Source organism: Tamandua tetradactyla, chromosome 7, assembly GCF_023851605.1.
Source record: "Tamandua tetradactyla isolate mTamTet1 chromosome 7, mTamTet1.pri, whole genome shotgun sequence".
Taxonomy (NCBI): Eukaryota; Metazoa; Chordata; class Mammalia; order Pilosa; family Myrmecophagidae; genus Tamandua; species Tamandua tetradactyla.
The window spans coordinates 168,504,029-168,528,164 of record NC_135333.1 but is presented as its reverse complement, the minus strand read 5'-3'; the positions used below and the strand labels follow the sequence as shown (position 1 = coordinate 168,528,164).

The 24,136-nt window shown below is 33.5% G+C and overlaps 1 protein-coding gene across 3 annotated transcripts in view; it reads right to left on the bottom strand.

The window, feature by feature from the left end:
* Positions 1–7,196: 7,196 nt before the first annotated feature.
* The window catches only part of LOC143642842 (lamina-associated polypeptide 2, isoforms beta/gamma), a 28,631-nt gene continuing 11,691 nt past the window's right edge, over positions 7,197–24,136 (bottom strand). Inside the window, exons 4-9 of one of the 3 annotated variants that reach the window (XM_077111723.1) lie at positions 18,868–18,965; positions 11,892–12,011; positions 11,697–11,792; positions 11,170–11,280; positions 10,036–10,124; positions 7,197–9,411 (exon numbers count right to left, since the gene is read on the bottom strand). In XM_077111723.1, the coding sequence (XP_076967838.1) occupies positions 9,126–9,411; positions 10,036–10,124; positions 11,170–11,280; positions 11,697–11,792; positions 11,892–12,011; positions 18,868–18,965 (800 nt within the window). In that variant the 3' untranslated portion in view covers positions 7,197–9,125. Of the gene's footprint in view, positions 9,412–10,035; positions 10,125–11,169; positions 11,281–11,696; positions 11,793–11,891; positions 12,012–18,867; positions 18,966–20,555; positions 23,372–24,136 lie in introns of those variants that run through there. The other 2 variants (XM_077111724.1, XM_077111722.1) reach the window with 2 other exon arrangements.

Genomic DNA, 24,136 nt, shown 5'->3' with positions numbered 1-24,136 from the left:
TTATTTAATGGTTAGTGATTTTTGGATTCTGTTTAAGAAATGTTTGCTAACTCTAAGATCATGAGGATATTCTCTTGTGTATTCTTCTAAAAGCTTAGCTGTTTAGGTTGATGATTCACCTAAAATTAATTTTTGTGCATAGTGTTAGGGATCAAGGCTCATTTTTTTTCTTATTTCTCCATTTATTGAAAAAATCATCCTTTCCCCAAATTGGAAAGGAATAAGTAAAACTTTTCTTATTTGTAGATGACATGATACTATATAAAGAAAATCCTTAAAAAATCCACATCTAAGCAACTAGAACTAATAAAAGAATTCAGCAAAGTGGCAATATACAAAATTAACCCCAGAAATCAGGAGTGTTTCTATACCCTAGTAATAAACAATCTGAAGCAAAAATTAGAAGAAAAAAAGACCCTCCATTTACAAAAGCAACTAAGAGAATCAAACATCTAAAACAACTGAATTAAACTGAGCATTCAAATATCAACCCTCGTATTTATGGCCTACTGATTTCTTTCTTTTTTCTTTTTCTTTTTTTGTATGCTGTATGGTGAGGTCACATTTCATTATTTTTCCATGTGAGTATCCCATTATTGCAGCACCATTTGTTGAATTTTTTGTTTGTTTGTTTTTGTTGGTTTGTTTGGGAAGTGCATGGGCTGGGAATCAAACCTGGGTCTCCTGCATGGCAGGTAAGAATTCTACCAGTGAACTACCCTCGCACCCCTGGCCTATTGATTTTTGACAAGGGTGTCAAGTTCACTTCGTTAGGAAAGAAAAGTCTCTGCAACAAATGGTGCTGGAAAACTGGGTGTCCATATGCAAAAGAATGAAGGTGGACGCCTAGTTCACACTATATACAAAAATCAACTCCAAATGGATCAAAGACCTAAATATAAGAAACAGAACTATAAAATTCCTAAGAGAAGACATTGGGAAGCATCTTCAGGACTTTGTGTTAGGCAATGGTTTCTTAGACTTTACACCTAAAGCACAAGCAACTAAAGAAGAAAAGATAAATGGGAACTCATTGAAATTATCATGAAAGTAAAATGACAATTTATACAATGGGAGAAAATATTTGGAAATTACATATCTGATAATGGTTAAAATCCAGGATATATAAAGAAATCCTCCAATTCAACAACAAAAAGACAAACAACTTACTTATAAAATAAGCAAAAGACTTACGTAAACTTGAATAGACATTTCTCCAAAGAGGATGTACAAATGTCAAAAAATACATGAAAAAATGCTCAACATCATTAGCAACTAGGGAAATGCAAATCAAACCACACTGTGACATCATTTCATACCCTCTAGAATGGCAACTATTAAAAAACAATGGATCCAGGGGTGAAAGTCTCTCTGGCAACATGGGACATGACTCCAAGGGATGAGCCTGGTCCTGGCACCATGGAATTGACAATGCCTTCCTGACCAAAAAGAGGAAAAGAATGGTTACAAAATAAGGTATCAGTGGCTAAGAGAGTTCAAATAGAGTCAAGAGACTATTGTGGAGGCTACTCTTAACCAAGCTTTAGCTAGGTATTGCTAATTACCAGTTTGCCAATCCCCAACCAAAACCATTCCTGTTAACCTTAAAGAACCCTAGGGCTCTATCTGAGGTTCGACAAAAGTTTCACATACTAAGATTACTTTATAGAAACCTACAACCTCTAGATGGGTTCCTAGGCCAGATAAGTCCTGAAACCCAAGGGGCCACCCACTCTCTTCAAGAACATCAACTGGTTCCATCCCCCTATCCCATACCAGCAACACCCTTTTCCAAAATGAAAAAGTTATAATGGGTAGAGCCCAAATACCCCTCAAGATTGGGAGAAAGATCAATGGAGGACTACTAGAGAAGACAGGATTTAATAAAGGAATATGACTGCTGAATCATACTGATATTTCTTTTAGTCTCCAGCATCTTGGTGCAGCTAGAAGGAAAACCTACAATTGTGGAACAGCAACCTATACCAAACTCTAAAACTTGTTCTATGACTACTTGTTACAATGTACTTTGAAATTTATTGTTTTTGTATATATGTTACATTTCATAATAAAAAATGTTTTTTTAAGAATCTATGGAAAATTACAAGTGTCAGAGAAGATGTGGACGATCAGGAACATACATTTGTTGTTAGTGGGAATGTAAAAATGGTGCAGCCACTGTGGAAGACAGTTTGGTGTTTTCTCCAAAAGTATAGTATTGAATTACCATATGATCCAGCAATCCCACTACCAGATATATACCTAAAAGAATTGAAAGCAGGACTTGAACAGAGATTTGCACATTTATGTTCATAGTGGCATTATTCACAATAGCCAAAAGAGAGAAGCAACCCAAGTGGCCATCCACTGATGAATGGATAAACAAAATGTGCTAAATACACACAATGGAGAATTATTCAGTCATAAAAAGGAGTAAAGTTCTGATACGTAGACAACATGGTTGGACCCTGAAGCCATCATGTTGAGTGAAATAAGCCAGACACAAAAGGACATGTTTGGGAAGATGGAAAAGTTTGGGTAACTCATGGTGGTGATGAGAGTTGAACACTGTGAATGTAATTAACAGCACTGAAACATATACTTGAATGTGGTTAAAAGGATAAATTTTAAGTTATATATATATATTATGAGACTAAAAATGTGAAATAATATATCCATAGGACTATTTAACACAAATAGTGACCCTGGAGTAAACTATGCACTACAGTTAATAGTACAGTCATAAAAATGTTCTCTTATCAATTGCAGCAAATGTACCACACTAATGCAAGGTCCTAATAAAAGGGAACTTTCTATTTATGCATGAATTTTCTGTAAATCTACTACTTCTTTAAAATAAAAAGTCCAGTTGGACAAAATTCTAATAAAAATGGTGCCTAACATTAAACAACAAAAAGTTGGGATATTTACTTAAAAATTGAATGGAGGGATTTGAAATACAATACAGCAATAAAACAACCTACAACTATAGTTATATAGATAATTTCAAAAACAGAATGATAATTGAGAGCCACTCACACAGGAGTATGTGATACATGACTCTATTTATAAAGCAACAAAGTAGGACAAAATCCAAACTCCATGGTGCCATAAAGCCAGGATAGTGGTTTTGCAGAGGGAGAGGATAGAAACTAGAGCGACTCCGGGGCACTGGTAATTGTTTCATTTCTTGATCTGTGTGCTGCCTGCATGGTCTCATTTTAAAAACCAGGTAAAATTCTTCCTTGACTTGCCAACTCTCTATTGCTGTCTTAACCAGAGCTATTACACTCTGTCCCTACACTGACACTGAAATTGGTCTCACCAAGATCAGTGACAACCTGATTGCAAATTTAGTAGACCACCATTTCTTGGCCCTTATTTTACTTAGCTGCACAAAACTCTTGACCACTCATCTTAAAATGCTTTCTTCAGTGACACCACATCCTCCTGTTCTTCTTTCATTACTTATACCTTAAACACTAATTTCCCCTCTACTCCTTTACTCATTCCTCCACATCTCTGTGGACAATTTAATATATTCTTATATCAGAAATATCTGTTTACTAAGGACTCTAAACTATTTCTGGTTCAAATTTATCTCCTGAGAGTTGGATAGTTCTCTAACTACCAACAGATGATCTTAATTTGGATTAATTTACATAGTATTTGAGTGCTTACTAAATGCCAAGCACCATGTTAGGTACTAAAGTTTCTCACTGGAATATCAAATTCAATGTATTCAAACTCCCAAATCTATATAGACCAAATCTGGTCTTCCTCTAGAATTCTTCCTGAGTATTTACGAACCACCTTCCACTAGAAGATAAAACCTCTCAGGTACCTTTTACTTGTCCCTCTGTGACCATAACTATTCAAGTCTGTTGACTTTACATCTGAAAAATAACTCTAATGTACTTACATTTCTCTCAGTTTCAACTTCTATTCGCTGAATTCATTCATATTTAATTTTATATGCCTTCTGACATGGCAGCTGGCTTCTTCCAGAGTTATCTGAAAGAGAGAACATACTTAAGATGGAAGCTGCAATCTTTTTGTGACATCACCTTTGCTGTATTCTATTGGTCACACTGAGCATCCCTGATAAAATGTTGGAAGGAACTATAAAAAGATCTGAATTCCAGGAGGAAGGGATCACTGGGACTCATATTGGAGCTTGGCTAGTACAACTGCCATCATAATTTGAGGGGTTGTATATTTAATTTGATGATTGAAACATTAAGTGCTGCTTTGAAATTTATGTAGACCTTGCAGGTTTCTTTGGAGTGTTCACTAATCAATTCATCATTCAAAAGAATTGACCATATATAAAATTAAATATGAATGAATTCAGTGAATAGCAGTTGAGACTGAGAGAAATATAAGTATATTAGAGTTATTTTTCAGATGTAAAGTCAACAGACTTGAATAGTTATGGTCACAGAGGGACAAGTAAAAGGTACCTGAGAGGTTTTGTCTTCTAGTGGAAGGTGGTTCGTAAATACTCATGAAGAATTCTAGAGGAAGACCAGATTTGGTCTGTATAGATTTGGGAGTTTGAATACATTGAATTTGATATCCCAGTGAGAAACTTTAGTACCTAACATGGTGCTTGGCATTTAGTAATACCAATTTTACAGTGATCTGGAAACTTCTCTTTCAAGCCATAAATTATATTATATTACAATTACTTCTGTTACTAGGACAAATAAAACAAGTATACCATACATTTCTTTTCCATTCCAAATTATCCATTGTCACAAGATCAATGTGTTCAATTCTGGACAATAAAGTCAGTGGTGGTTTAGAATAAAAGCCTTAGATTAGATCAGATTTTCGAAATCAGCTTTGATTTATTCCAAAGTAGCTCTGAAAAATTTTTGGTTCTTTGCCTACAAAGGATCTCTCAAAAGGATAAAGATACCTTAATAATAATATTTAACCGCTAATATAACTATATATATATATTTAAATGTGGATTCTACAACCAGAGCCAAAACAGCAACTAGCCCTCTACCTCCTCCCCTAGGGCAAAGAGAAGAGCAATAACCACGGGCAAAGTAACTCCAACTCTTACAGCTCCACTGGAGGTGGGGGCAGATCAGGATACAACCAAATTCAACTATATGGTAGAGGAGGCTGAAGCGGTGGGAATAGATATGGCTCAGGCAGATAGCCCTACAACCTATAGCCAGTCACCCGGTGCCCACTGCAGAGTTGTGTGGACAGTTCCTCCTACCAAGGTAAACAAAGATGCTACTAGCCAGTCGAACCATAGCTCCCCAGAGTCTGGGCAGAATTACAGTGGCTCTCCCACCAATTACAGTCCCCATAGGGCAATTAAAGCAGACCACAACACGAACCGTCACATGAATTATGGGTACAGGTGAGCTTCTCTGTAAGGTGAAGTTGGTACCTTCTGCACTTACGCCCCACGGGAAGATGCAGTTTTCTGCATCACAGCGAAAACACTAACCGGCTCCTCTAGGCTCTCGCTCCCACTCCTACTTCTTCTCGCATTGCTGTGCTGTGAGGTGCAGCTGATCATGCTCATGACCTGTCCAGTGACCCATTGTGATGGTTTGAGTCTGTTATATGTACTCAAGAAAAGCCATCTTCTTTATCCTAATCCAATCTTGTGGGGGCAGACCTATTGTTTGGGTGGCATCTTTTCATTTCCATGGAGATGTGACCAACCAAATTGTGAGACCTTTTGATTAGGTAGTTTCCATGGAGATGGATCTCTGCCCATTCAAGGTTGGTCTTTGAAGAGGGAAACATTTTGGAAAAAGCTGACATTTGGAGATGTAGGGGGGAAAAACACCTTGGGGAAGCTATTTGAAACCAGAAACCAGGACAAGCAGACACCAGCCATGTGCCTTTATAGCTGTCGAGAGTTGTTCTGGACACCATCGGCCTTTCTTGAATCAAGATCTTTTTCTGGATGCCTTAGTTTGGACATTGTCATGGCTGTAGAACTGTAAACTTGTAACTTAAATTCCCTTTATGAAAGCCAACCCATTTCTGGTATATTGCATTTCTGGCAGCATAACAAAACTAAAACACCCACATATAGTCATATTTGTATCTTTGAAGGTTCAGTTGCGGTTACGACTTTGTCCAAGGTTTTTAGGTCTTGCAGATAAGTATCCCTGTCTACTTACAACTGGTGTTTGTGTTAACCCAGTTTGTCTTTAGTTACAAAAGGGATACATAATGTTAATGCCTTTTCAGGAAGTTAAATGAGATTTCTGTATTTTAAAAATATGAAAGATGGAAAAGAGATTAAGAAACGGAAAATGAAATTGCAAAGCTAAAGAAGGCGCAAACAAATGATTGCAGAGAAAGATCAAAATTAGAAGTTACCTATTTAACCCTAAAGAACCTCTAAGTGGTCTGGAACTTAGAAGTATGATCTGAAGTTGTGGAAGGAACAGGGCTGAACATAGAATTGGTTTAAAAAATGTATATACAGTCCCCTTTATCATATCAGACACAACCAAACCCACCACTTCTAGCTACGCAAACTTGGGCAAGTTTCTTAATTTGACTATCAATTCTCTCATTTGTAATAAGACAATAATAAAATGCTTACTTCACGGGATTATCATGAAGATTAAGTGAGTTGATATCAAATGAACAGAACAATACACTTGGTAAGCACACAAAAATCTTTTATTTTAAGCCTTTGAAGTTATTTGCTTTCTAATTAATTATAGTACATGTATTACTTGGAATGTCACTAATTTAAATAAAACTACCTTTGGGTAGACACTTGAATGATGAAAAAATAACTGCACTTTTGCCTTCTGAACAAAAGTCTATGATGAAAAATCAGTGGTATCTTTGCTTAGTCTCAAAACAAGATTAATAATCAGAAATGCCACAAATGAGTACTAAGAGCAAAACAGGAAAAAAGGAAATGGAGACTGAAAAGAAGTAGTTACTATATTTTAAGGAGTGGGAGAGGTGTCTCTGGGAGTTTTCCTGTCATTCTGTGAGTATAATGGCTATACTTTGCTTACCCATGGACAACTGAGGACCTCACTATCATGATTATAAAAAAAAGAAAACATGGAAGAACAGACTGAAATGAGAACTAAATTCTCAATAATTAAGATATACCACACAAGATATGCTATCAGAGAATTGTACGGTTTGTATTGTCTGAAAAGCATTTATTGCAATGACAAAACTAAAGGTTAATTATTTTTTTATTATTGAATTATATCATAAAGCCTTTACTACTACGTCTACAATTTAATCAAGAGGAAATGCTTTGCATTTACACCAAGGACACATTTACTCTAGTGGAATAAAACAGACACAGACAAAAGACCAAATACATGTTTTAAAAAATAAAGACTATGTATTTTACCTGGTTCTACTTTTGCTATTTTGGACCACCCTTTTCAAGAGAACGGACCTTACATACATGTTAAATGTGATTTAACTTCCCACATTTTTAAACAGAAACTGCAGTTTCTCACAATTTCTAAATTGTAGACAAAAGATTGAAAACAATATGGAAAACAAAGTTTAAAAACAAAGTAAGACCTGCTATTACCCTATCTATAGTGGAAAGATTGAGTAAAATGTGGCCCCTCTGTGGCTCATTCAAAGAAACACTTTTACTCAGAGATAAGCATTTCTGATTTAGAAGTAAGTTTCCCACTCCCCCTACAGGACCAGATCCTCAAATGTCTCTGGTATCAATCACAAAGTTAAGTGAAAATGTCTACAAAATATCTACAAACTGAAAATCAGAATAGAGCTCATGAAAATAAAAATTGGGTGCCAGTCTAAATATATATCTTCAGATTTTTCCTTTTTCAAAAGTATCATTTTTATTGCAGTTGATATTTTAAAATAACTTACATTTTTAGTGTGCTTCATGTTTAATAACTAAGTTTCAAACTCAAATGAATACGTTCAAAATTTTTATGTTTCACTTGATTTGACTGAAATTTCAATTACCTACTACTTTACTCAACCAAGTTATACATGAGGTAAGTTTCAGCTAAAAAAAAAAAAAAATCCACCACAAAGATGTTAACTGTTTTCAAGAGTACACAAATCATAATGCCCTTCTCATATTTAGAGTTTACAACTTTATGAGATAACTATTGCATATCCAAGAAAGTTTACTATGCAATCTAAAAGCAAATACTCTTTTGCACTTTTTAACTAAATTATGTTGTGAAATATAGGGCAAAAAACTTGGCAAAATTTGTTTTTGGTAACAGAAGACAGTGTGATAATGAATCCAAATGTTTTAAGTTTCTAATTTCTACACTAACACACACACACTTATCAATCTAAAAAATATTTTTATAGCAAATTGGACAGAATAAATGTCTTACTGTAAATAAAGAATACAAATTTCCAATTATGGTCTGATAGCCAGCTAATAGCTTTTTAAGACATGTATAGCCAACTAACAGTTTTCTAAAACATGTTTGCACTAAAAGATCCCTGCTAAAAATCAATTGTATTTAAATGGATCTTACTAATGTAGGACTTTCATGATACCAGAAATCTTTTAAAAAGTCTGAGTACAATAGGGCTACAACAACATTGCTATTAATAAAAATTACAGAAGAGATTATTGCTGTACTTTGCCCCCAAAATACTATCAATCTTTGCTGAAGTTGTGCAACCCCAAATTATGTTTCCTCTTACTGAATTTCATTATCTTTCACATATCTCTAAGTTTTTAATTCAGCAGAGAATGAAATGTAAAATCTTTAAGAATTCAAAGTATTTAAATGTGTAACTTCACATTATACTACCATGTTTTGCCCTTCTTGTTTTCCAAATACACAAAAACAATATACATTTTTCTCAAAAATGAAATAAGATGTCCACATTAAAAAAATAAAGCCTACAAAAAGTTCCAGAGCTAAAAAAAGGTTATTCATATGGCACAAAGTGATCTCCTATGAGTCCAAAGTTCAAAACATTTAAATGAAGTCCATTTATATGTCTTGTTTTCTTTTCAATGAAATATTACATTGATAGAGGCGAAATCACATTTTTAGTTCTTGAGTCAAATGTACACAAATGTTTTTTATACGGTTATTAAAAAATAGGAGACCAAGTTGAGTGTGCCAAAGAGATAGCATTCAGTTGGATTTTGTAGAGTGATCAGTAAGAAATTTAGAGAAGGGATTTCCTTGGTTGGTTTCCATTGCTTGATAGACCAAAAGCAAAAAAACTGCCACAACAACAAACAGCAAAATTTTTATCCACACAGGAATGGTACGTCCTCTTTTTGTCTTTTCTGACTTGACATCTGCCATGGGAACATATTTAGGAACATACTTAGATGTAAAAGATTCCTCCATCCTGAAATCACTGAGTTCTAATGGCCGACCTGCAGCCCCTTTGATTGGCCTGCGACAACTAGCACTGTTGGGAGGGAAAGAAAGAAGAAAAATAAATTTTAGATAAAGTCATGATTTAGATAAATAACATAAAATGCCAATGCTCTTTGTAATTCCAAGTAGCAATAAAAATCTCACTGCTACTCCTAATTCCAACTACATTTTTTTGAGGTAACAGTAGAAAATTGTCTCATAAATTGCTTCAGGTCAATCTATTTAAAATTGCTACACATTTTTCACTTAAAAAGTTAGACACAGAATTATTAGAAAATCATGTTCAGATAAATAATACTTATCAGAAGGCTGATAAACACCCACTAAGCTAACACATTTGGGAGATAAAGTGGGGGAAGTAGTGTGGTTTTGACTTCTTTGTCAGAAACAACTTAACAAATATCTAAAACATAGCCTTTACAATTGAAATAGAAGTATCAGGAAAAAAATTATTTCACTAAAATACACATTATATATTAGGTAAATTACCTACAATCCTTCTGCTTAATGAAATTAATTTAGAAACTGACTCAAATATCAAAAATTATGACCTTAAAGAAATTAAACTGTTCCCAAAAGGAAAACAGAGAACAGAATTAAAAACAAAAATTCCCTAGCATAATGCAGTAATCCTTGTTTAAATGTATCTGAATACCTAATTCCTGTTGGTGTAGATGCCTCAAAGGGAAACATTTCCTTAAGAATATCCCTTTCTACTCTTCTTTCCTCTGTTTTTTCTCCCACCTAATAAGAAACAAACAAACAATCATAAGTTAAAGTTTAGGTAGAAGTACAATAATTAAAACATAATTTTAAGTAGCAGTTTTAAAGAACAAAACAGTTTAAAAAGTCTACCCTAGTTTCTAAGACTGCCATTTCAAAGTTCATTATTGTCTAGGTATTCATGTGCCTCCAAAGTGTTCTTCAGATTTCTTGAATATGAAGAGATCTTAATGTGGTGAATAGGGGGGAAAAAATCACCACACATTCAAATAGGTTAAAAAAAAAAAAAAAAACTAAACTAAAAAAAAATCTCAGTACATCTAATATGGCAGTAAATTTTAAGCTTCCTCACTGGATAGCCATGAATTTCACTAATAAAACATTAAGAGTACATTGTTTCTTCCTCTGTTAAGAAGTCTGTAATTAAATAAATGATCAAATAAAGAAGATAGCCACTTAACATGGACCTTGAACAAATTTCAGCTACAGCACTGTTTTTAACTATATAGTCAATCCAATTTCCCCAATGTCAAGAACAAAATCTTTTAACCTTGAATTGTTTTGCTGTTTACCTTTATGCCCAATTCAAAATACTTCATTTCCTTCAGTAGTCATTTAAATTATAATGCACCATGCAGTTAGTATATTAAAGCTTAATTAGATAGGTGTTAATCAGTTCAAGCAGCAGATTTCACTTTAAAAACTCATTATTTGACCTTTCAGTCTAAAAGATAAGAGTGTAGCCTCCTCCCTCATAATCCTGTACCCACCATGACAAACACAATATACAACATACAAAGCAGCACACAAATGACCACTTCCCTGAAAACTGGATACAGGCACACAGTAGCAAGAGAATATATTAGCATGGCATACTATATGGATGCATGTTATCAGTTAACTTCCATTTTCACTAAGAAACCTATGCCTTTAAAATAATAGATACATTTATATAAATACCACCCCAAAAAAGAAAACTCCGCTCCCTCCCACTCCAAAAACCAAACATAAATATTTCTTCTTTAAAGATGAATGATAGCCCTCGATCTAAATTTTATTCATTTACTTCAGCTCTTGTCAATGGTTTCTTTGGTGTTCTTCTGGGTATGTCTGAGAATTCAGTGATTGGCAGAATAGGAGCTGCATGCTTGAAATTTCCAGTCACCCTATTGACAACCTGCCAAGATTCAAATTGTTCAGACTCAGAATTATCCAAACATAGCAAAGATACTTAAAAAAAGAAAAGAAACAAAAGATATTTCTATGTCTGTAATATTTTCAAGTTTCCTTTGATAAAAATTTAGGGCACAGAGCCTATACAGGAACATATAAGTGCTTTCCACTATGAGGTCTTATTCTTAAAATTTTTAGCAAAAAGCATCCTTACAATACTTAGGATTTTTATACGATGAAATGATTTATTTATATAAATTTGCTATACTGAAAAATTCTACAATTCAGAACTGTATGGGGAAAATAAATTTAAAACACAATTATTTTAAAATATGAAAATACGAGATTTGCCAAAATTCACCGCCTCCCCAGTTCTAATTAAAGGGTACACCATTCATACAATTTATGAAACATATTTACTAAGGTTTCGTTGCTTGAAGCCATTATAGTTTCAGCTATGGGAGTACTCTCTGAAATTACTGCACCATCTATACGAAAATGTTCTGAAGTTTCCACCTGTTAGTTTGAAAACAAAACAAAAACAATAAATATAAAATAATCACTAAAACCCTACGAATTTGAAAACCCAATTCTAAGCAATAAGCCTTGCATCACCCTTTTCCTTGGAGTTCTTCTTGACCCTCTTGTAGACTCCCTAGTTAATGCCTGCAGAGGTCCGCCTTTTGAAGATCCACTTGTCCATTCAGTCTCAGTTATTCCAGCTTGAGAATAGCTCTATTCAAGCATCGACACATTAAAAAGCCATATTCTAACATCAAACACCTTTATAATGGCCACATTAGTACACGGAGAACCCAAGACAAACCTCCAAAAGCTAGTAGTTGTAAACACTTAGGTCCTCAAAATATTTCTTAAATGTATTGATTGAACTAATATGTAGGCACCAAAGGAAAAAAAAAACAACACTAAAAATACGTTAAAATACACTGAAGAGTCCATCTCTAGTAGGTCACCAATTAAATAAAAGCAGGGGGAAAAGTACATAAATTATCACTGGCTCCTTTTGTGACTCACTGTTAGATGGCTCTGGTATCACAGCTGTCTATCTCTTTGGTTGCCTAAACAAAGACTAGACTGATTATGACTTAGAAAAAGTCATTTGCTGTATCAAGTAAATTTCCTTTTAAGACAAAAATGCAAACTTCTATGATTGTTACCATAGAGTAAACATTTTTTCATGTGGTTAGGATTAATTCAAATAGAGTTCAAATTATAATTTAAGGGGTGTCAAATCCTTTTTAGAAACAAAAAACGTCAAAATTGGGCAGCAACGCAAACCAAGTAGTCGCCCTTTCATGAACATGCAGGCCTAACACATCACTGCAAAAGGACAATGCTACCTACTCCTCACTACATAAAGACAGAAAGGTGATAGTGATAGACATACATGCATATGAACCTACTGGAGCATTGGTTTAAGCTGACCAGAAAGCACCCACCAACGAGTATAACGGTAGAGTGTGCCGATACTGTCACTCTGCTTTCAAACTAGTATTTTTATATTCAAGTCAATGTCTATTTATTTAAAAGATATATTTATTTTTTTACTCTTATCTTCTGCCGAAAGATACCCCTATGACAGAAGTAGTCACCTAAGAAATATGCTCATTTGGCTGGAAGCATTACTCCCCAAACCCAGCAATATGTATCGATTTCTTGTATTTGATTTTGTATTTACCTATATTTATAATTTGTTATATGAGTTTTCCTTTAACTCAATTTGAATCTTTGGGTTGACTTATTCTACTATCAGTTAGTAAATATTTGCTGAATGCAAACTTAATGTTAGTCAAAAGACAAATTCACAAACAAACCACACATACACAAATAGCAAATGCTGACTAACAGACAAGATTCTGAACTAATAGGATTAACAGAATAGATTTAATCTGGAGGTTTTCAACCCCGGCTGTGCATATCATCAGGTAAACTTCAAAAATATCCAGGCCCCCAACTCCACCTCCGACCAATTAAATCAAAATTTCTTCCAGAAGGGCCTGGGCATAGTTAATTTTTATAGTTGTTGAGGGGATTATAATGTGTAGCAAGGGTTGAGAACAACTGATTTAAGATAATATAACTAATAATGGATTTATGATGCATTTAAAAGTGAAGTGCTTCTGAACTACTTTTAATACTGTTTCTTGTTATCTTACTTGAAAGGGCTAAATAAAGTTATCAGTTTTGCAACTGATCCTATTATAAAGACCAGATAATTTTACCTACATCCATGAAGATAAGAGGGTAGAAAAAGACACCTTTTTCATTAAAATAGTTACCTACAAAATTCCAGGACTTTGCATTTGTTACGTTTTGAATAATCTCTTCATCAATTTTCTTTTACACTTTTACCAAGGAGTTATTGAAACAATTTTGGTTAATGAAAAATATATAAACATTTACATTTTTGTTAGTATGTTTGACTATAAAGGTCAAGTTCTACTTAAAGATTTTCTTCTGTGGAAGCAAACACAAGAACTCACTGATTGTGGGGATGGCTGGGAATGGGAAATCACTGTAAATCATTTATACTTTCTTTTGTTCAGATTTATTAAATTCTTAAGTTGAGAAATGTCATCCAATTTTATCAGAGCCTATGTTATCATCATTTAATCTACAATTATTTAATCTTCAGAAAAAACTCACTGACAACCTTTCACATAACCAGGAAAAATCCTGAAGGTTAATTTTTTTCAGAATCCACTAACAAGTGACTCTGAGAAGAAAATATAAATTAAAAAATAATAAAATTATAATCCAATGTCATATTTGGCAAGATGGACCATATGTTAATTAAAAAAAGAAATTCATTGGTACCTAAATTTAGTAATGTGATTGCTGTATTCTTTGGAGCTCCAAATAATTAATTACAGTGACATCTATTTCCAGCTAGATGTTCTACAGAAAGTCTTGAATTTATTACGAGATAGCAGAAAAAAAAGTAAAATTCTTTTCACATTGCCTTCTGATAAGCTATCAAGTAAAAAGTTGTTCAGAAGACATCAGGTAGTGAGGCACAAAGAACATAGGAAGGAGCTGGGCCATTAAAGAATACTATGACTCACAGTTGGTAAAAAGTTAAAAAAAAAAAAAATTTACAAAACTAAGTTATGAAAAGAAATAAACCAAAAATAAGTAAAAGCTATCTTACTCTGAAGTGCTCAATATCAATTTGGGTTAAATATGACTAACATGGATAATCATATTAATTTTTTTTTAAGCAGCATCAAATTTCTCTATTAGAGAAAGGTACTTATACATTGCTGGAGGGAATACCAAAATGTTTCAACCCCTATGGAGTTGGCAATATCTAGCAAAATTACATATGCATTTACCATTTGACCCAGCAATTTCACTTCTAGATTTCCCAAAGGTAAACTGGTAAAAATATGAAATGATACATGCAAACGGCTGTTCATTAGATTGTTGTGGTATTTTCTATAATAGCATACAATCAAAAACCCAAATATTCATCAAAAGCACTGGCTGAATAAATTACAGTCCATATATAAAATGCAATAATAAACAGTTGTATAAAGTAATGAGAAAGATGGCTATGTACTGATATGTAATGATCTACAGGTGATGTGTTTTGGTTAAAATCAGAAAGGTACAAAAGCAGTATGCAAAGTAGGCTACCTTTTGTATAAAAAGGGAGAAGCACGAACAATTTTATAATCTATGTATTTATTCATATTTTAAAAAAGCAACCAATTATAAACCAAAAATAATAAAGATGATGACCTATAGATAGACTGAATAAGAAGAGAAGCCCGATTTCTGATTCAACCTTTTGTCCAAATGAAACCACATACATATTATAAATAAAAAAAAATAAACATGAAAGAAAAATGCAATCCTTACTATTAGAAAGTAAAGCTGTACATCAAACTGGAGGCCTTACACACAAAGAAAAAAATTACTTTATATGATTTTAAGCACTATATTTCGACTATATATCCTAACAACAAGAAAAACTACAACAAAAATTTTCAAAATTGTACTTAGCAGCCTATTAGTAGTAATACTGTATTTTAATTCTGAAACTTTAATATATATTGTGATAATTAAAAATTAATACTTTAAGAACCAAGACATGCAGCTTAAGAGATACGAAGAGATACAAATATAACACAAAAGTTAGATAACCTATAATCTTAAATTAAAAATCTTAAATTTAAAATATCACCATAAACTCATAACTTATTTTTTTCTTAAAAAAACGGTATTTCCTACCTCTACCTACTGAAAAGGTTTAGAAACAATGACCATCAGTGGGAATGTATACTGTACACGCAGACTGTAGCCTCCAAATAGCATTTTCCATAAAAAGAAAATAATAAGTGACAGATTATTTTTATACAGATTGTTTAAAAGTTATTTATTAAAGGTTTGAATGCATACCAGTATTTCTATTGTGTTGAGATTGCCAATTTTCATTGTTTCCTTAAAGTGGGAGAGGACTTAATCTTTCCTTCATCAACAAAAAGAATCCATCTACAAATGTGTCCAGATCTGACAAAGTGGGATAAGATTTTCCAACATAGAAACACGTTTAACTAGAAGTTTACAGCTTGCTTTATATGTCAAGAAGTTACACAAACGTGGTGAAAAGATGTAAATTATTAGTTAAAACACTCTGTCAAATTTTTTCTATAAAGAATTCACCTTTTCCTCAAAATTTTGATATTCAGACTTCAGCCTTTGTGCTCAGAAAAGCTTCACTTCAGCATGAGCTCTTGTATTCTCTACAGATCTAATTTACATAGTGAGAAGCAGAATAAATGATACAGAATAGCCTTTCTTTTTTTCTCTACTTTGAGATGTGAGTTGAGTACTTGTTTCAGGGTTATTGCATGGTTATATCCACACTTTAAAGTTACGCATTCATAAGTACCAATGCTGTAAAGTGATATTTTCCTAGACCTTCCCTGAGGCAGTTTTACCCATTGGTAAACAATTGTACAACCCCCCACTCCAACCCTCAAAAAAGAAATAGATTCCTTTGGAAAAAACAGCTGATTTTAGGTATGAGGCAGGAAATTAACATGAGCCTGGGACACTTCACTGTGCCAGAAAACAACTGTCAGAGACAACTGGGTCAATTAAAGGATATAGGAAGCAACTTTGTAATTTCCCCTGGCTAAAGAAGGTACAATTTGAGTATTAAAAAAAAATGATGACTACAACTGAGTAAAACAAATCAAAACTATAAAAACAGTAATATTAAAAAAATCTTATTGGTCACCCTTCAAAGTGGGTAGGACACTGTATTTTGAAAACTGGTATATAAAAGGCAAAAAATAACATTTATTCTGACTCAACTATCTGAATATTATACAAGGTAACTAAACAGTTCATGAGAAAAAGTTCTTTTAAAAGAATTAGAATTAATAAATGCAAAGGAATGAGACAATAAGGAAAAATCCCTATCGTATAAGCTCAAATGAAATAATAGCTCCAGGTAATACCATCAATAGCTGTTTGAACCATTAAATGAAACGGCTGAGACGGAACTTTATAATAGACAGATTAGGCTTCTGACATCTGACCCTATTGCTAATTAATTTTAACATTAACAAAAGACATTACATGTCTCCTGAAATTATGCATTAGGGAGGATTAACACTATTTATGAAGTATTTTTGCCAAAAAAACTCTACCTGATCTCACCAGTCCTCTATACCTGTGCTGTTCAAAATGGTAGCCCCTACCCACATCTGGCTATTTAAACTAAACACATTACATTTAGTTTCTCAGCCACACCAACCACATTTCAACTGTTCAGTAGCTGTATGTGGCTAGTAGCAACCACAATGGACAGCACAGATTTGGAACGCTTCTATCATTGCAAAAATTTCTATTGCACAGACTCACTACAGTCTAACGCCCATTCTACAGGAAATGCAAGGTATAAAAAAGCAAATTATGCAACATTTAAAGAAGCAATCTGCCAAAAAATGTGGGAAGCTTTGAAGAGAAAGGACCTGATTTCACCATCAAATTAATGAAGGGAGGGAAGAACTCTTGTAGTATGAATAGCTATAGACTTCAGAAATTTAAAAAAAACACAAAAATGACCTGTGGATCGTGTTGTGAATCCTGATTTGAACAATTTCAAAATAAAAGAGACATTTCTGAAACAACTGGAGGAATTTGAACATGGGTTACATGATAGAATTATTAATTTTATTAGTTATGATAGTGGCAGTCATTATATGTATTTTTAAACACCTTATAGAGCTATAAATTGAAATATTGATCTTTGTGTGTAAAATGATATGAAGTCAGAGATTTAATATCCTTCAATGAGAAAAACTACAAAAGCAAATTAAAAAGCGAGAGGGAAGAGGAAACAAAACTGGTGAAGCGCTGATAATTGCTAAACCTCTATGACTGGAGAGTCATTCAACTCTCTCCTCTAATTATTATGTTTGATATTTTCATAGGGCTATCATCCAAGTCTGCCTGTTATCTCCTAAATCTACTCTCTTCTGATTATGCATCCTGCTCCTCATTTTAGATTCTCATCTCAAACACTTATCCCTTAACCCATCTTTAGTACCATCTCCCCCCCTACTTTTTTTTAACTTATCATCTGACCAGTCATACTCATGATAGCACTATACCATCTTGTCATCATATTTGGACTAAAATCTCAGTGCTTCTTTTATAGTGTTCTTCACAGAAGTTTCTAGTTTCTGCTGCTCTGTTATTTCCTTATTCTTCAGCATGCTACTGCAGCTCTTCCCTAACAACACTAGATAAAAAGGCAATAAAATATTTATCCCAGTGTTTGGTTCTATCTTAAATGGAATTTTTCTTCACTCAATGTTCTATACATTCTCTACAGTCACCAAGCTTGCTTCTAACAAATAACTTAGAAATTCATCAAATTACAATTTATTACATCAAACAAGGAGAGTGACATGGCTTAAGAAATTCAGAACATTTCCTTGAAGATGTGCAATTTTTAAGATGAGAAACAGAAGATGAATAACCAATGAGACAAATCTTCTAGCTAGGTATTGAGTAAAAAGGAAAATTACTCAGGACAGCTGCCTGGTAAAGCATCAGTCAAATCAATGTTAGACTACATGTTCTGTGAACATATTCATTTCTGTATCTGTTTTCTTAGTTTCCTATACTTCCTTTTGAAAAAATAGTACCTTGATTCTCTCACAACAAAAAAGAAAAACGTTTCCACTATTTCCACTTAGGATAAAGGAAGAAAACTGGCTTCCAAGCTAAAAGTAAGGTGAGAAATTTAGAGACCAAGACTTAAAAATACTCCTCCCTACCTTCTAAAAAGAATTATTTGATTTATCTTTAGTACAGAATTAAATATCCAAGACACGAATTAAACATTTAAAGTAAGCACAGGCGACAATACACTGAACAAAAAACAAAAGTTGAGATTTCTAATGCCACTTAATTTTAAAATGTAATGAACAATTAACTGACTATGCTGGGATCTGGGTGTCAACTATTAGCCAAAAGCTAAAACACAAGATTAGTGTTGTCAGGGTTTTACTTATACCTGTAATGGCGACCATAGAACTAAACATACCTGATTGTGTTCAAATCTTCTTTGCTTGAGTATCACTGGAGTCTTTGCTCTGCCCTTTAGTGGTTCTCTCTTCTCAAGCTTGAGATCTACTTTAGAGTCTGAAAACAACAGAGAAGTCATTACTCTCTGAAACCTACAACAAACTGCAAAGTCATCCTTTGTATTAATAATATTCTTAATGTTACTAAGAATCCTGGGTTTAGGTACATTAATATGTAAAACAAGCTTGTCTACTGGTATTACTTCAATAAACAAAAATACACTGTGATTTCTGTCATAAAATAATTTTTTCTTCCTTATTATCTTATTCCATTTTTGTCTCCCCCATTTCTTAATCTGATCACAACTTCTTCCTATTTATTTTCCTTGCCTTTTTCTGGAACTAATATATAGCCTTAAACATGAAGTGAATTAAAATTGTTCCCATGAGGCTTTTTGCTAAAAGACAAATGTGGAAAAAAGAACATATAAAATACACAGTTGACATTCTTTTGTTCATATATATTCCTACTATAGGACCAATTAAATTTATTAAGATTTGGAATGTGGAAGAGGAAAAGCTATAGGGAATTTTAAGAATGAAAAAACTTATAAGGTATCAAGCCTCTAACAATTCTAATAACTGCCATGATAAGTGGAAATGATGATAAAACAAGTACAATTTAAAACTTTCCTATTTTTTTAAATATAATTACGAAAACATCTGGCTACAACCGAGGTGGAGGTAAGGCAGAATTTTTTTCACAACCAATCACAAGTTACTCCTTCCCCCACCCACGATAAAACTGAGATAGTATTTCTTTGAACAGAAACCATATATATATATTTCTTGGCTTGTCGCCATGATGTTTATTAACCTAACAATTTGAAGTTACATATCTTTCCATAGACCCCAATTTCCCATTCTCTTCTCCTAGTCTTGGTTCTATTGTCATTTGAAGATACAGATTTTTTTAAGACTTATAATTAGTTAACTTCCTCAATTTTGTGATCATTTATCATGGTATAGCAAAATTAATAAAAGTCAGTTGTTACTTCTACAACTTCTTTTATCCCAAAGTTTAAAAGTTACATGATTACTTTCTTACCCAAGAGATAGGCGTCTATTATTAAACAAAAGCTTAAATTAGTTTTGCATGAACTCAATGTACTTATGCTAAAAAGTAGTCAAGATATTATGTATCTTGCTAACTTTTCAATCTTGCACTAGTCAGAGTCCTTGCAATTTTCCCAAAATTGGATAGTGATTTTTATCAAGTTAGTACAAACAGTTCAATCATTACTTAGGACTGAGCTATCAATTCCACACCGCCCATCTCCCAACAACTTCTTTTAATGGATCTGTCTGTCTCTCTATCTATTTGTGTTTGGTATAACCCTTAGCATTATAAAACTTATGCTTTGTTAACTCAGAATCTAGGAATCAGAAAGCACAAAGTAAAAACTGCATTAGAAATTTAAACAAAAAGATTAATTTTCTTACAAATTTAGATTCCAACAGCTAACAAAAACATGGTCCTCAAACAGAAGAAAAAGCATACAACACATTAGGATATTGTCAATTATACCACTGCAATGTCAAGTGAATTTCAATCTGAAATGGAAAGGGAATATTTATCCAAATATCTAACTTGTTGCAATTCCAAGAATAAAACACACATACAACATGTTTCTGGAGACCACACAAATCTGTTCGTATTTAACAACTTTATTGAATTTGCAAAAGCATTCTACAGTAATACATTTTTTAAAAATCACAAAGCACGTATTAGGTACATGAATACATGTACATTTCAGAAGACAAATAACAAATAAAATTAGCCCCAGAAATCTGCAAAAATGAACATGAGAAGTTTGACTGTATTGATTAGAGAAATCCCCAAGGCAACGTATTCGCTTAGGCTTAAGGAAACGATTTTCCAAAAAAAACAAAGAAATATGAATATCAAATGCCTTCTACAGTTACTGTTTCAGCTTACAATCATAGAAATGAAAACAGGGGAAAATATATTGCTTTATACAGATAAAGACACTTATAGCATGATTTCGTACGATTTAAAAAAAAACAATTTAAATTTGCTTTTAAAGTTTAGATTGCCAAGCTTAATCACCCATGAACTATTTAACATACCTTGAAATAAAAGTATTATTAAAAAATTTCAGACAATTACCCATGTCTAGTTAGTCTGACAAGCTAAATTGATGGTGAGAATGCATTAGTCCAGAGTTATCTATTGTTTTCTAGAACAGTGTTTTTCAAAGTATCGTCAATGGATTGGTACCGATTCATAAACTGTTTGCTAATAATCCATGAAGAGGTGTGTGCACCAGAATTCAAATCAATGCATTTATCAATAAAGTTTTACTACCAAAAAACCCCTGTCAATTGACCTAAAAGGTGTCTCTAGATTAAAAATTCTGGTACCTTTGCCTTGTCTCCAGATGAGTAAGAGTTTGTGTACCTGCATCTAACCTGTGTTGATAAAGTATCATGTTGTAGACATAAATAAAAAACAAAGCAAGAGAATAAGAGCAAAAATGTGGACAAGTTCTAAAAAGTATATTGATGGGACTATCAAAATGAATAAAAATTGTTTTCAATGTGTAACGAGCGTTTAATTTTGTCCTTAATATAAAGGAGAATGCATATGGTACTTTTAAACAGTAAGATAATTTTACTTATATTACAGTTAATGTAATTTTCTCAGCTTTGAAGAGTTGTAAAAGCAAAAATAAAATAGAAAATAGTGAACTATTTAAGATAAAAACGTGATCTAGATGTTTGTACTAGGCTTTCTAGCTGCTTAACTTTAAAATGGGGCAGGTGCAATTCTATGTAAGCAATTACTTTTATATTGTAATTTGATGGACAGAAGCTTAACACTTTGAAATTAACACAAAGACTAAAAAGATTTTAAAAGAAAATTTTGGCATAGAGGTACTAATTTCTCCATATCAAAGATTAGATATCTTTATTTTTAACTTTATCAGTGTTTTTTCCCATGTTTTTTAATTACTTTGTATACATCTCCTCCAAATAATGTTCCACCTTTAAAAGGAGTAACCGCCAGCTTATTCTTAGAAGCTGGATTAATTTTACAATCCCTCAGCCAGAGATATCTGCGACCCATAGTGGAAGATCCCATGGCACGGGCAGCCATTTTCATTTCATCAAATGCAGCTTCACAAAGAAATGAGGCTGCATCGTATGTTTTGCTCAGAATTCCAAGTGCCTGGGGCATATGATTAGGATTAGAGTTAAGAATCTGTGCAGCCTGACTAACATCTGCCTGCATCGCCCTAACTACAAAAGCAGTATGGGTTGCAATCTGTAATGCTGATGCTGCAGCTTCATATGCTCTACTGAGTGCTAAGTCCAACTGTTTATCACAAGACTCAGCAGAGGCTGCCGGAATACCTGCTGCTGGAGTGACTTCAGAAATAAATCCTAGGATTTCATCGTCTACTTTTGGAACTGATAGTATCCGTGTTGCCTCTCTGGAAGAAACCGGATACTTGCATGCCAATGAAGGCAGTTGTCTGTCAATGTGCTGCCACTCCTCTTCAATTGCTTTTAAAACAGATTCATGGAGAGGAAAAGACAGTTCTGAGGCATTTATTTTATCATGTTGTAATTCCTTAGACATTTCTATGCCTAAGATATTAAGTGAATGAGAGACAACAGTTTTAGCAAAAGAAGACATATTTTCATCTCCAGATAAATTTTGAAATGCCACAGAGGATCCTGAATCCCTTTCCTCGACTGACTTTTCAGTGCGTCTAGGGCGTTTTTGTGGAGGAGAAAGGGATTCAGTTTCTTGAAAATTAGATCGATTAATTCTTTTCCATGTGTTTTCTACATCCAGTAGGGGTACAGAGGAAGAAGTCCCCGGCAAACTAGCTACCCCCCGCTGGACCAACAGAGAATTGACATAATCTCTGATTGCCTGAGCAAGGGGTGGGGAAATGACCTGTGATCTCTCAAACTCTTCTATTTCCTTCCTTTCACTGGGAAGAACTGATTGATCTGAAATATGGGACCTTTCAGTACATAATGGTTGAATTTGACTTTTCTCTCCACAGCAAATATTTTCTAATATGGCTTTATAACAAGTACTGGTGGTTTCTTTAGTCAGTGAAGGAGAAGCTGCAGCAGAGACCAACATGGCAGCGAGTTCATGCTGAGAAGATGACGAAGAACTTTTCTCTAAACACCTATCATGACTAGACTTGGAGGAAATAAACAAATTCCCTCCAGAAGCTAACTTCTCCAATTGTCCCCTGCTAGGCAAGGTTGTGGCAATAAGAGGTTCCCTAGGTGAGTCTCCCTTAGAAGTATGTACTTTCTTAGCTGCCTGTAGTTCAGTCCTGCCCAAGGGAGGACGGGTGGAGATTTCAGGAAAAGAAATACCCTGAAAAAATCCACCAGAGGGAGTAGTTGGAAGTTCAGAAAAAGGAACAAAATCCCTAGTGGACTTCACTTTCTTGTTTTCTTTCTTCTTTCCTGTAGAGGCAAAAGAGGCAGGAAGTTTAAGCATTACTTGTGTTTGAGCTGATTTTATTCTTTGCCTCCTTGCTAAAATAGTGCTGTTGAAGGAAAAAGGCTCTATATTGCATGTTCTGAACAACCAATTTGTAGACTATGCCCTGGCAGGGAATTCTTAGGGAGATATGGGCAATTTGCATAAAATTAAAATCTGATTAAAATAACTTTAATTTTAATCAGTTAAGAACTTATGAACTAATTAAGAATCCGTTCATAAATCATATGATTTAAAGGCTTATAAACATCAAGTTATATTACTAATAATTTTTAAATGGACATTTAATTCATTTTCTATTCCCAAAAGTATTTAAATATCACGGCAAATTTTTCTTAAAATAGTATAGTCCACTAAGAGTATGTATAAAATATTTAAAGTTTCCTTAAAACCGGATTATCTAGCAAACACTGTAAACAATTTAAATGTCTACCAATAGAGAATAGGAAAATATGCCATATTCAAATGTTACTACATATATTAATTACAGGGAATAAATCAGACATATATGTAATAGATCATTAAGATAAGAGCTCAAAAAATATAATATGGAATAAAGAAAAGTGATAATATTTATTTACCAAGATATTTATATAAAGTTTTAGGTAAATATATATATATATAAAAGTATGAAAAATGGACTGGAAAGACAAGCACCAAATTAATGATAGTGGTTACTTTCGCGAAGGTGATAATGGGAATGGGTCAACAGAGGAATTTCGTAGTAT